General features: G+C 40.8%; 1 protein-coding gene across 5 annotated transcripts in view; it reads left to right on the top strand.

Annotated features, from left to right (window-relative positions):
- The window catches only part of fhod3b (formin homology 2 domain containing 3b), a 583240-nt gene that overhangs the window by 470536 nt on the left and 98361 nt on the right, over positions 1–14343 (top strand). For 4 of the 5 annotated variants that reach the window (XM_048559318.2, XM_048559356.2, XM_059652629.1 and 1 more), the window contains 2 exons: positions 1823–1948; positions 13009–13143. In XM_048559318.2, coding sequence (XP_048415275.2) covers positions 1823–1948; positions 13009–13143 — 261 coding nt within the window. The remainder of the gene's footprint in view (positions 1–1822; positions 1949–13008; positions 13144–14343) is intronic. The other variant, XM_048559337.2, reaches the window with a different exon arrangement.

Raw genomic sequence — 14343 nt, 5'->3', positions numbered from 1 at the left:
GAATTCAAATGTGTGTGCGTTTGTTATAAAAGTCATAATTTTTTTTAATGATCTAATGGAAGCTTGGGGATCTGACTGACTGACTTTGTTTTATGACAGAATGAAGTAGTATTAGAAAACGCAAAGATCTTGTACTATAAAGAAACGTAGGCCATGCTCTCATAAGACAAAGTCTGGAACCCCTCTGCCTCTCTTCAGGAACAAAGTGATGTCTGCTCGCTTTGGATTATTTGAACATTCCATTAATGTTTACATTTTGGGGGCTTCTGCATTACATTTCATTTACCTTTGTTATACAATTCAATATTAACCCAAGATGAAAAATGGCAGTATCCTTTTACAAGTGATTATCTCAATTATGAGGCTGTTGTTTAGATTTAAAGCAATGCGCAGAATTCAGCAGTCAGTAAGGAAATTATTAAGTTCACAAAAGAAAACAATTGGATTGAAATAACTGCCTCAGAAAGCGTGCAGTATTTCCAAGCTCAGATGTATTCTTACAGTGATCGTCTATTACTTTTAATTCATAATAGACTTCAGTTTCATTCCTCTAATCAATTGTTCATGAGAAAGAATGTGAAGAACTTTACAAAGGCTCCTCCTGTCACTGAAAGGAAGGGAGAAGCTCTTCATTCACAATACATCGTTGTTAAATAATGCAACGGTGTTAAAATATTAACTGTCCCGAACACACTCCGTTTGCTACCTAACGTTAAAAATTGTGCTTATTTTAAGTTGTTTTGGTTTAACTTTGATTACTTTGTAAAAAGCTAAAGTAGTGAAATGTGCATAGTTTTGATTCAAAACAGTTAAACTCTGACATTGTACAAGAAAATGCCGACTTAATAGACTCCTGGGTGCAATATCTTATTCAGTATGTGATCAGCCACTTGGGGAACTCAGACATTGTGGCGTTTCCTGTTTGGCATTTCAGCTGCAGGAGCATAAAGCCATCAAAAGTGGAGGTGCCAGATTTAAGGCTCATAAACCAAATGCACTTCCGGTTTGTAAATCAAACGTCTTGACCATGGCAGTGCCAAATCGATACACCGGCCATGACCTTACAGAAAATTAGCATCGCCACAACCTGGTGAAATCCTACAACCTAAAGTGTTCTGAGAAAATATTTCGTTGCAAGTTTCCATTTTATACATGTATCAACTTAATGCACATTAATAACACCCTAGATACATGTTAGCCTAAGGAGTAGCCTTCACTGACTGATACATTGGAAGGAGCTTATATCCTTTTGGCCTTTCCATTTAGTGTGCCTTGCTGTGATTAGTAAACAATACAAAATTGCAAGACACTAACACTGGTTGCACCACATCCTCAACTAAACAGTATGTTTTTAAAAATTGCTGTTACATTAATAGTGATAACACCACACTGTTAATAATGCTATTGTGTATACACATGATGCAGAGGATCACCTAAGTATGTGGCACGTCTATTATATCTGGGCCACATGTTTACTACAGTGTTAACTTTATTCATCTGCATTGGTCGCATGGATGGTGTAAAATATTTGACAATATTGTTGCAAAACAAATACTATCTGTTGATCGGGACCAGCTTCGGACAACTAGTAGAAGCACAGATACTGAATTTTAAGGTAAACCAGCTGGGCCACAGGATACCATGGCAATGACAGTTCCATGCACTGGTTTCTGCATACATGCCTTGCTGCTTGTCCAGTTTGTCTGTTGTCTGCTTCTTTCTGTTGCACTGTGCGATGTTGCTCTGAGCATGCTTGCCTGCTAACTGTTGCCCTTCTGTCTTTTTCTTTCTCCGTGCCTCTGTTGTCTCATGTATTCTGCAGATACAGCAGCTATGGCAGCAGTGCCTTCGCAGGATCTCGATCTTACTCTGGGCTTGCTTCCCCCACCGCCTCCAGCTCTCGTTACAGGACCTCTCTCTCACCTGCTCCTGAGGCAAAATCTGACAGGTTTGTGGAAATAGTGCCACCAGGAATTAGTCCTCGGAGCTCAACCAAAAGCAGTTTTTCGAAACATACAACAGATCTGTCCAAATTAATCATTATACTTTCTGTACTCAATGCCTACATTTGAGAAATGACAGATTTTTCTCTTAGAATGCTCGCTTATGTGTGTTTCAAAGATGCTCTGATTTACCTTCAGAATTTGCGGCTTTCCCTTTTCCTTCAAAATGCATCCTCCTCCTAATGTTGAGGTCTTTGCTCTCTCTCCCTTGTGTTTATTTTGTAGACCTTCATCCTAAGCATTTTTCAGCTGGATAATAATGCAGGATCATTATTTCACTGTGGGATCTTTGCAGCCGTTTTTAAAGTCTCAGCCTGTATTTGTTCACATGTCATTGGATATTTGATGAAAGATGCCTTTTAATATTTATATGATTAGCAGGAGTGTGAAGCAATTGCTTCAATATTTTTCATCCACTTTAAGAATATACACTAAATTGTACCACAGTTCACAATCATGTTTTATTTTAAGATTATGCAATCACAGGATTCAGAGGTAATGCACTGGATACAGTGGGATGGGGGGAGTCAGTTAGCTGAGTTGGCTGAATGGCTGGTTTGCAGTGCAGGGTGATGCCAGAATCATGCACTAAATTCCTTCACTGGCTAAGGTTACCTTGAAAGACTCGCCTCAATCTCTCTCCTCGCCTGAGATGTGTCCATCAGGTTAACCCATGACTAGTCATCACTCACCAGTGACAGAGCAGCTATATGGTCCAGTAGGACTGTAGCAACTTTATCCTTAGCTTTTACAGGGGTGTTGTACCAGAGTAGTTTTGTTTAATGATTAGCAATCCAGAAACATGTACAAATAACCTAAGTAGTTTAAATCTCATTACATCATCTGGGGAATTTACACTTCATTTAATTAAATAAATTGGGAATTGAAATTGAATAGTAGTAGCAATCAGATAGATACCAGATAGTAGTAAAACCACATCTGGTTGCACAGAATAATAGAAATGTTATGGCACAGAAAGTGCCCACTCTGCCTATCATATCTGCACCAGCTATATAAACTAGCCATCTATTTTAACCCCAATTTCTAGCATTTGCAGCCTACAATGCTGTTTCATCAGTATTCTTTCGAAAAAGAGATCTGCACTTAGCACTCATCTGTTACAGATCTACATGTTCTTATTAGCTAAGTGTTTCTGTTGGATAAGCTGTAAGGACTGGGATTTGAAGAATTTGCATGGAGCTGTTGTTTAGGGCCCTAAAAGTAAATACTGTGTTACTAGTCAGTTTGCCAAGTATTGATGAATTCAGGATTTTTGAACTCTCAGCATGTCCATTTAGAAAAGCTATTGAATTTATTGATTGGAATTATACAGAATTTATAAACTTCGGAACTGTTACAGCACAGAAGCATCTGTTCAGCCCTCCTTGTCTACAGCAACTCTCCAACGTGCTATTCTCCTGCCTTACCCCTAATCCTGCGCATTCTTCCTTTCCAATTACCTTTTGAATGCTTCAGTTAAACCTGACAATACCATTTACACTTGGGCACTGCATTCCAGGTCTTAACAACTTACTGCTGGAAAAGGTTTTGCCTCGTTTCATTTTGTTTTTGATTTTACTGAATAATTTCAGTCAGTCACCTCTCAGTCTCCAGTTTGTCATGATTGAGGACAATTTGCTGTTAGTTCTCTATCCAGGACCTTCATGATTGTGAATACTTCTCCCAAGTCTCCACTGTCTTCCCTTTTCTGAGGAAAACAGCCCTAACTTGTCTGCTGTGCCACCATAATGGAAGGTTCTTAGGGAAGCATGAATTTTGTTTTTACACTCTCTTGCAGTGCCTCCCCATTCATTCTAAAATGCATCACCCCAAACAGGACAGAATGCTCCAGCTGAGGCTATATATGGTACAGGAACAGACCGTTCTCGTGTGTGCCATAGTTTGTGTTTTATGAGTTTCTCCAGTTCTTCATCACTTTGCCTTATCTGAATCATGCTGACTAGTGTAAGTATTTAACACATTTCCAATGTTGTGAACTTAATAGCAATGAGAGAGTGCTATGTCATTGACGGCAACTAAGTGACTTGTTCACAAATACATTGTTACACAATAACCTTGTTTACACAGTCAGTAGATTGTCACATTGCTTCTAAGAGTTACTAAAGTTGGGAATTCAGATTGGGCACAGCCTTCGCTTACAGTGAGTAGCAGCAGCAAATTAAGTAGTGCACACTGTATGACTTAGATTGCTTGGCTTCTCCTGTTACCATCCCAAAGAGGCCTGGAAAAGACAGTGGCATAGTTTCAGTAAGAATTTTAAAGAAACAATAATCAGACTCCTTAAAAATGCAATATAAAGTTGCAAAATTATTAGATTAATGATCAGGCAGAGATCTCCTATTTTTTTTAAAATGTCCCATTTTCTTTCAACTTTAAGTGAAATGCTTAATATTTTAAGCTTTGTGTTGAAGAATGGCCCTTTGTTGCACTCTAGTTCGTGTTCCGTGCTAGGTGACATTCACAGATTCAAAACCTATCACACTTCCACTGAGCAAACAACAGGATTCTGAAGCTATGAAAGTGCAAAAATGAATTCATAGAATCTCTAGTGCAGAAAGAGCGCACTTGCTCTATCAAATTTGCACCGACCATCCAGACCCACACTCCCATCCCTGTAATCCCACATTTACCATGGCTAACCCATCTGGTGTAACCATCCCTGGATGCTAGAGGGCAATTTTCCACAGCCAGCCTACCTAACCTGCACAACTTTGGACTGTGGGAGGAAACCAGAGTACCTGGAGGAAACCTACGCATACATGGGGAGAATGTGCAAACTCCATGCAGGCAGTCACCCAAGGCTGGAATCGAACCCAGGTGCCTGGTGTTGTGAGGCGGCAGTGGCTCAGCATTGTGTCACCATGCCACCCCTGTAATGCAGAAATGCGTTGGACTTTGTGAATTGCAGCCGAAACTTGGAATTTGGCTTTTTTCTCCTTTATTGTTTAGAGTATCTTGTATTAGTTCTGGTGGCATTGTCATGTGCCAAAGATGATATCATTTTGTATGCTGAGGGAAATTACACTTCCACCACCGGAAGTGGGAAGGCAAGGAAGAGAGAAGTCGGATTTTCATTCCTCGTCACAGAGTGCTCATACACAAGAAAGATTCGAGATTCATAATGCTACATGTGCCAAAATCTCCAAGTACTCTGCATTGGGGAATGAAATTTGACTTCTAGAGATTCAGGAAATCCGCCTATTCAAGTTCCTTTCCAGTTCACATTTGGCCATGAGTTTAGCAATTATATCATCATTCCTTCATGGTTACCAGATCAAAATCCGGAGGTTCCCTGTAAACATCATCATTAAGGGCCAGAATTGTAGCACTTGACGGGGAAGTCCCAGCATCAGTTTTCAGGACAACAAAGGTGAACTGCCAGTGTTGTGTTCCGTCAAGTACAAAATCAAGAATTTAAACATGTACTACCAATCTGTCTTCCTGATAAACTCATCAGAACTTAAACTGCAAAGATCGTAAATTATTCAATCACTCTGCACTTTTCTGTTTTCTAATTTTCCAAGAATAAATTATGCCTTTGATAACTAAAAAAGAAACTTTCTATACTCAAGTTCTGCACTGAGTTCATCGATAAAGTTTGCTGCTCAGAACAGTTAAACTTACAACATCTCTTCAAATTCTTGGAGCTTTGTTGCGGTGAGCTCTAAGCACTTTGGAATAGAATAAGTGTTCTTTATTGTCACGTGCACTCAAGTACAGGAGTACTGTGAACAGTTTTCAATGTTGCCACTTTTTGTTGCTGTCTTAGGTACAAAGCACCTAATTGCAAATTTTAAATTCAAAAAGAAAAGTTACATTACCTTACAGTGATATATAGTATAAGTTAGAAATAAGACACAGTTAAAAGAATAAACATTATAGTCAGCTTCTTTTTGGAAGGAAGACTTGCTATAGCCCCACTTACGTTCCAGGAATATGCCAGTTGTGTTCATGACTGACAAGCCACTAGTTAGACTTGCATGCTGTCAACATCTCGTTGTCTAAATTGTGAATGGGTGTAGACCTCTCCTGTTGCTTGGAGTCATAGGTAAAATTAGCACCACAAGCAAGCAAAAGCATTTGTGCACTGTAGACTGGCAAATTTGTCAGTTAATTGCTCAGAAGGAACCTGTAGTCTACAAGTTCACTCTTTCAGGTCTGGCCACGGGCACAGGTATAATTTGTGACTGGCTCCTTTGGAACTTGTGCTTGGAACTAATGACTTGGCTAGTTTTCCTGTCCAAAGTACCATTTGATTGGCCGTATAAGTATGAGCCACTGTGAAGTTCCAGTGCATTTGTCTGGATTGTCTACTCTGAGCATTGCCCAAATCCTCCAACTTTACCAGTTAACCCCAATTGGTAGGACAATGTAAAATATGTCTGTGAAGGCAATCAGATGAACTACATCAATAATTCTTCAAAATGTGCAATGGCTTCATGCATTTACAGAACATATATTTATGGGAATTCATTAAGGGGTAAAGAAATTTGACTTTCAGGCTTAAATAAAAGCAGAAAGAACTGTGGATGCGGTAAATTGGGAACAAAAACAGAAATTGCTGGAAAAGCTCAGCAGATCTGGCAGCGCCTGTGAAGAAAAATCAGTTAACGTCTCAAGTCCAGTGACCCTTCCTCAGACTGTTCTGAGGAAGGGTCATTGGACCCACAATCTGAACTCTCCACAGTTGCTGCCAGACTTGTGGAGTTATTGCAGTAATTTTGGTTTTTGTACCTGTCAAGCCTATGGTCCAAAAGCAGTCCCATCATAAATCTCTTTCTATTGACTTAAAACATACTGGACAGTTATTGACCTGAGAGAAAGAATAACCATCATAATGGATATCCCTCCCCTCCGGATGCCTGCTTTAAATGGAAGCTTCATGCCTTTGTCTGATTTTTTTTTTCCCCCACTTGTCACAGGATGCTCTTCAGGCTGTTGCTTGTAATGCTGTCTGGAGATCTTCAAAGGTTAGCAGGTTCTCTCTGACACCCAACTCTGACTGTCTTGCAGCTTACTGTACAAGGGAAAGGCAAACATCTGGATGCTTAAGCTCAAAGATTTTGATGCATAATAAAAGCCCAATGAGGAGTTATAGTTACAAGCGATTGTTTTCATCTCACTTTGTAATGTTTATTGAGGCTGTCACAGCCATTTCATGAAAATGATTTCCCTCCAATATAACCCTCCTCCCACAATACCATTTAAAATAAGAGATTCCTTTCAGCCGTCTTGCTACTGAAGATATTGTTGGCTTTGTTCCCAGTATAATTCGTAGTCTGTAAAATGCTCAAATGACCCCTGGTTCTAACTTTAGATACAAATTGCAATAAATGATATAGTGGCAGTGTGCAATCAATCATTCTTGATTAACCATAAGTGAATTCGGGTATATCTTACTTGAAGAGCAGCATCTTAATTCTGCATGCTTATTGCCTTCATAACACATTAGCATACTTTTAAAGTCTGTATGTTGTAATTTTGCTGGTAGAAGTTTTCAGTAGACATTATAAAGTGATTCTTTTATGTGAAAAGCACAGTTTCTATCGTTGTAGTCCTGGGATTTGATTTCCAGGATTATATTAAGTATGCTGTGGATTTGGAACAACACAGCAGGCCAGGCATCATCAGAGGAGCTGGAGAGCTGATGTTTCCTTTGAGGGGAGGAGAGAGAGAGAGAAGTTGTGTAATTGTTTCCCCGTGGTTATGATGCATGTTAATGGCACACTAATGCAGACTGCACCTTTAATTGTATAATTGAGGGGGTGAGTTTGGCCGGGCTTCTGGCTTGTGAGAAAGTATGATTTCCAGTAAAACTACATTGGTGAACTGGAAAGAAATGCTGAAGGAGGGTCCTGACCCAAAACATCAGCTTTCCAGCTCCTCTGATGGTGCCTGGCCTGCTGTATTGCTCAAGCCCCACACTGTGTTATCTCAGACTCCAGCATTGGCAGTTCTTACTATCTATGCGTTAAGTATAGTTGTTTCAATGGCTGACAATTCAATCGTTGACTGAAATAATTTCCTCTGGTACCTGTTGGTGAGCAGCACCAAGATAAACACATTGTTTCAATACAAAGTAACAATGGTTCTACCCAACTTGTTTCCCCCAGGACGAATGAGGTTTCTGTCAGAATGGTATCGTTTGTTTGAGACAATACAAAATAGCTACTTGAACCACTTGAGCAACAACTGGCAAATTTACTGTAGTAAACATCCAATGAGCAAAACATGTGACTCTGTCTGAGATGCTGCATACCGTCGCGCTAGAGTACAGCACAGGGCAGTTCTTAACATCACAATTTGTTGCATTTTTTTAAACTGAGGGTGAAAACATACCAATTGTATGCAGCTGCCAGCTTACCACTTCCAACATTCTCCTCCCCTGACTTGAAATATATTTTAGTTATAATAAATCTTAACATCACTGCTCAGATGCATCCAGCTCATCCCCCTTGGTGGTGCTGAAGCTGAAACAGATATCCTTAGTTTTAGTTGGAGCTACCCAGTACTCCCTTTAAGTTAGCAGTTTGTTTTAATGTTATAATCTGTATTTAGTTACTTCAGTGGGCTGTGATAAAATTGCAAAATTACGCACAGTCTTATCTACTTAGCTTCAGAAATCACGTCAACCCACCGAGATAGACTACATTCTTCTGTGCTAAAGGAATCATGTCTTCTAGTTTAAACACCTTGTCTCAGCCGGGGGAGAGAGAAAAGTTGTGTAATCATTTCCCCCATGGTTATGATGCATGTTAATGGCACACTAATGCAGACTGCACCTTTAATTGTATCATTGAGGGGGTGCGTTTGGCTGGGCTTCTGGCTTGTGAGAAAGTATGATTTCCAGTAAAACTACATTGGTGAACTTGAAAGAGCCCCAGTCTTGTCTGTTTTTTAAAAAACACAACTCTTCCAGATCCTTTAGCATGGAACATTTATTTCCTCAAAACAAGTTGACCTTACCAGGACATCAGTCATTGTCCACTTGAATGCAAAACTTCATTTTATACCTCGTAATAGCCAACATTAAATGTTTTTCCTTCATTACACACTTGACTAACATCCCTTCAAAACTATTTCTACCACTGTTCCTCCCCTCATTCCGTCCTATTCGCTCAAAAATAGCACCTTTGCTCTTTCTTTCTTGCAAAATTATTGCCTCTTCTCCACCTTTCCCTTTGTCTCTAGCCTTTGAACATATGTTGCCCATCTCCATCACCCTGTTTGTATCCATCCAGTTAAGATTCTGCTCCTTTCCCATCATGTAACCAACCATAACTGGTTCCAAATTATATTCTAACTGTGGCCCACTGCACTTTCCTCCCTTGAATTTGTTCACATCTTTTTCCTTTGATACTTGCACTCCGTTGGCTTTCACTTTCTTGGTTCCGGGAATGGGCAATCGGCGTTAGCCTTGCTGGTGATGCCAACATCACAGGAACACTTCTTTCTTTAACAAGTTGCCTATTTGATCACAGATGCAGAATCCCTTGCCAATATCCCACTGTAACCTCAGAAGTCCCTACCTAACAATTCTTGCCACCTTTGTTGTTCATCAACATGATGCCAGTTGGCAATTTCTGTAGGCTTTCACGTTTACAGTCCACCAGCAGCTCTGTTCAGCTTTCCTCACCTGGAATACTGTGTGCTGTCTTGGTTTCCACATTTAGAGAAACATGTGTTTGTGTTGAAGGCAACAGTGCAAAGGTTCTCTAGGTTGGTGCCTGAGATGAGAAGAAAAATCAAACAAAGAACTGCAGATGCTGGAGAAACATGGAACAAACAAAAGCAGAAATTGTTGGAGAAACTCAGCAGGTCCGGCAGCATCTCTGGCGAAAAAACAGTTAAAGTATTGAGACCAGTGACCCACCTCCAGAAGGATCAGAAGATCCATTCCAGTAAACTACATTCACTAAGAACCTTGTTAAGCCGTTGATAGGAGACAACAGAGTTCTTGCAATTTCTTGAAATGATGGAGGGCAGCCCAGTTGCTTAGCAGGAGGCACCCAGCAACACATCAAGACGCTTCAAGAAGTCAAGTAGCACTCTGTGTCTTAACAGTATGTCGGGGAACCAGATTTTTCTTTCAAGAGATTTTCCATTTCCCTCTTCACTGCGGTGACTGTCTTTGTCTTTTTTTTCTCAATTTAAAAAAAAAATCAGTGAGAGGACATCTTTGTGAAATCTACCGTGGAATTCCTGAAGTGGTGATAAAGGATAAGAGCTGGGTGAGTTAACATTGGTGAAATATTTATTCCCTCTTCACCACTTCTTCTTTTATGTTCTGAGAGGGAATGTCCAATTGAGACCTCGCCTGCCACCAATGACCACTCAAGGTTATTAAATCAGAGATGATTAAAGGACCTTGATTTGCCACCACCTTCATTGCTCCCAGCCAGTGAGGGAGTTTCTAGAAAACCAGTGTGACCTGCCTGCCAGGTTGGGAGGGGCCTCTATCTGCCCAATTTAGGAGCATTGGAGACACTGCATAAAGAGGGTGTCCTCAGAAAACCTGTCCTTACTAAAAACACCCGAGATGAGAAGCAGAAGAATGTGACGTTCTACAATTGGATCCCTGAAGATTAAGCCTCAACCAAAATGAGTGGCTCACAACATCTGGTGACCCAGTGTTGATGTGTGTGATAGGCTGAGAAATATGCCTAAACTTTGCCTGTAGCTGCTTAGAGATGATTGGTATGTGATTGGTTGAATTATATTGGAGTAGGGGTAACAAATTTCTCATACTTTTTTGCAAAAATGCAAAATCACACATTTGCCCTTCACTGCATATCAAGCTGGAATGCTTCCAATTGGCCCTTCAGATTCAAGAGCCCATTGGGCAAGGAAACTGCCTCCATGTCAATTATAATGGGTTCCCAGGCAGAATCCCAAGTCAGTGGCTCCTGTTTTTGAGGGTAAGTGGGGTGGCTTCAGGACTTGGAAGCAGTTCATGCTCATGTTTTGGATAAAATAGTCTAAAATTGTCCCCTTCTACTCCATTATACCATGCCAAACTCTGTCTTGCGCTCAACCGTGGACTGAGCTGTTTGTGACTTCTTTGTGTTTTAGCTATGTGTTCATCCTAATATCCTGTCCACTAAAAAGACCAGCTCTGTAACATCAATCACTGTTCCCGTCCACTCATCAACCATACTCATTCCAATTTCCACTATTCCAATAATCATCTGGCTGGCCTCCCCTTCTCCACTTTTAATAAAGATCAATCAATTCAGAACTACTGCTTGTGTCATTTGCTACTTGGCCCACTAGATTCTCCAGATTTATAATCTCACGCTAGCCTTTAAAACTCTTCACACTCTTACCCTTTCCTCCCTCACTAATGATCTCCAGTTTTTGCAACACCCTAAACTGTCTACTATTCTGAATCACGTTTTAATTATTTTTAATTAACCTGTTCAGACATGTAATGGCGCACCTCCATGGAAGGTGCACTTGAACCTGCCTTGTGCTCCAGGGGGGAGGAAGCTGTACTGTACCACTACAGCCCCCATTAGTTAAGCTTTATGCCTGTTGCCTTCATCTTCGATTGAAAGGTTTGCTTTCAGCCTCCCAGGCTCATATCCTGAAATTGCCTTCATGCAATCCTTCCCCTCTCCATTTGCCTCTTCATGCCTAATGTTTTGCTCACCCCTCCTAATATTTCGCCTTCGGCTGGCAGCCCTTTTTATTTTGTCCCCAACCCTCTGAAGAATCTTTGCAACGAACCTTCCACCAGTCACGGTAGAAAAACTTGCCCAAATGTTGGACCCAGAGCTTATTAAAGGCTAAGTATCTAATTGTCAGCATTAAGGAACAGAGCATGTTTTGAAGAGTTTATGGAAGTTTGCATCACTTTTAGACAGGGTAGTTATAAAAAGGTTTAACACACTTGTCTTCATTGATCAGTCCTTTTGAACATAGGAGTTGGGGAGTCGTTGTAGAGGTTGTACAGAACTTTGGTGAGGCCATTTCTGGAGTACGGTGTCCATTTCTGGTCACCCAGAAAGAAAGGATATTATTAAGCTAGAGAGGATTTGGAAGAGATTTACCAGGATGTTGCCAGATATGGAAGGTTTAAGTTATAAAGAAAGGCTTGATAAGTTTGGACCTTTTTCCACTGGAGTGTAGGAGGTTGTGAGGTGACCTTACAGAAGTTTACAAATTCATGAGGGCTTCAGATATAGTTAATAATAGTTGTCTCTTCTCTGTAGTGGAGGATTTCCAAACTAAGGGGCACACTTTTAAGGTGACATGAGAGAGATTTAAAAAAGACATGGGGGCATTTTTTGTTTTTACACAAAGGGCAGTTTGCATGTGCAGTGTGCTTCCTGAGGATGCGGTCTGATGTGGACACAAGGACAGCATTTAAAAGACACGAGGGTGAGTACATGAATAGGAAATGTTTGGAGGGATATGGGCCAGGAGCAGGCAGACGGGACTAGGTTAATTTGGGATTATGTTTGGCATCTTGTGAAGGGTCTGTTTCCATGCTGTATGACACTATGAAAACTTCCACCTGAAGCTTTTGTGCTTCAGTTCCTCATAAATAGCATTGATGAAAGTGCCGATTAGCTGATTTCAATTCAAAGCTTAGGTCATCCCAAATGGGAGCAGAAATATTGTTACATCAGGCATTCAACCCTCGGACTCTGCTCTGAATGTTGCACTTAGGGTTGTTGCCAAAAGCAAGGACTTAGTTCATTGGATGCTGTGTATGCTGGCCATTCAAGATTCCTCCTAATGCTACAGCAAAAAAAAACCTAAGCAACTCTTGATATCTATACAATAGCCAGAATTTTGCAACAATCTGCTCAGTTCAGTAAGTAATGTTTGTACCGTAGCTTTTCGTGGGATTATAACAGAAAATTAGTAAAGCTGCAGCATCATAATTGTAGATTAAGTATTTTTTAAAAAACCATTCAGTGCAAGTGGGAAAAAATGAGACTTTTCTGTACATAGCTTTTGTCTATTTGATTCACAGGCCAGTGCTGGGAGGTCTCCTGTCCTCTTCGTACAGACAGCATCAAGAGTCACTGGCAGCAGAGCGAGAGAAACGGCGTCAGGAGAGGGAAGAGAGACTACAACGGATAGAACGTGAAGAAAGAAACCGATTCAAGTAAGATGCTGTGATGAGACACGGTGGGCAGACAAAAAGAGCTTGGAATCATTGAACACAGCTTAGTTCCTCTCGCATGATAACGCTTCATAATTTTCAAAGTGCCTGTCAATTTGCAGTAAAGTGGCATTAGCATACCGCACCTCTGTTTTTGAAATCCCAGCTGTAGCTGAGGCTCTTGGCTGTTTTCCAGGTGGTAATTTGCCAGTCTTAGCTAGGGTTTGAACAAAGATAAAGTGACTAGCTTATGGGAGGAAAGAACAGTTGGCTTGGGTTCTATGTCAAGAATGTATTAAGCATAGACAAACACAAAGCAAAGTGCAAATCTTGCGAACTCTAAGCTCTATAAAAGGCAACAAACACAAGGGAACTATTAAGAGCTGCAAAAATATGATTAAAAACTTGAAAGGGGTAGCAAATCCAGCCATAAAATCTTTAAATACATGATGAGAAGGAGGGTGGATAAGGGAAATGTGGGTAAGAAAAGCCTGGGTGATACTGCAGTCAACAATAGCAGACTTGTTAAATGAGCACTTGTGCACATCTTCCCAGAGAAGGAGGGCCAAAACATCAACAGCACCAGGGAAATGAAAAATAAATAAAGGGGAGGAATGTATTAGATTTATTAAAAGTTTCAAAAATCTCCAGAAGTTATGGTTTTGTCCTCAGTGTACAGAAAGGAGGTGAGAAACTTGTACCTGCATTAGTGATAATCTTCCAAAGTGTTCGATTCAGGAATTGTGGTGTTTGACTGGGGAGAAAATTACACCATTCCATCTTGGGGGAAAGAGACCAGATGGAGAATTTTCTTGTAAGGCAGAGGGGGTTGGATTTGACGTGGTGCACAGTTTTATGTTGCAAGGGAACATGCTGGTCTCTGACGCTGTCCTGCTTCCAACCCAGCTTTGGGAAGACAAGATTGGTGTCAATAGCTAACCACCCACAAGAGGTGAATGGAGGTGGCATCCTGGTGGTAGGTCAGGATGTCAGTTCCATCCCCCTCTTGCAGCCACAGCCTACTGTGTCAACTGGTTTCTCCTCCACATTAGTGGTTTGGCAAGGATGGCCTTATTTAATTTGAAGAGTTTTAAAGGTGCTATGAGATGGAGGTGCCCTGTCTTTCTCTCCTCTGCAATGGCAGGCTGTCGTGCCAGCTTTTCCAGCATCGCAAGCCTGTCTGCCTGCCTTAATTAGCTGGGG

This window comes from Stegostoma tigrinum, chromosome 2 (assembly GCF_030684315.1).
Source record: "Stegostoma tigrinum isolate sSteTig4 chromosome 2, sSteTig4.hap1, whole genome shotgun sequence".
Lineage (NCBI taxonomy): Eukaryota > Metazoa > Chordata > Chondrichthyes > Orectolobiformes > Stegostomatidae > Stegostoma > Stegostoma tigrinum.
This window is presented reverse-complemented; position numbering and strand designations above follow the sequence as displayed.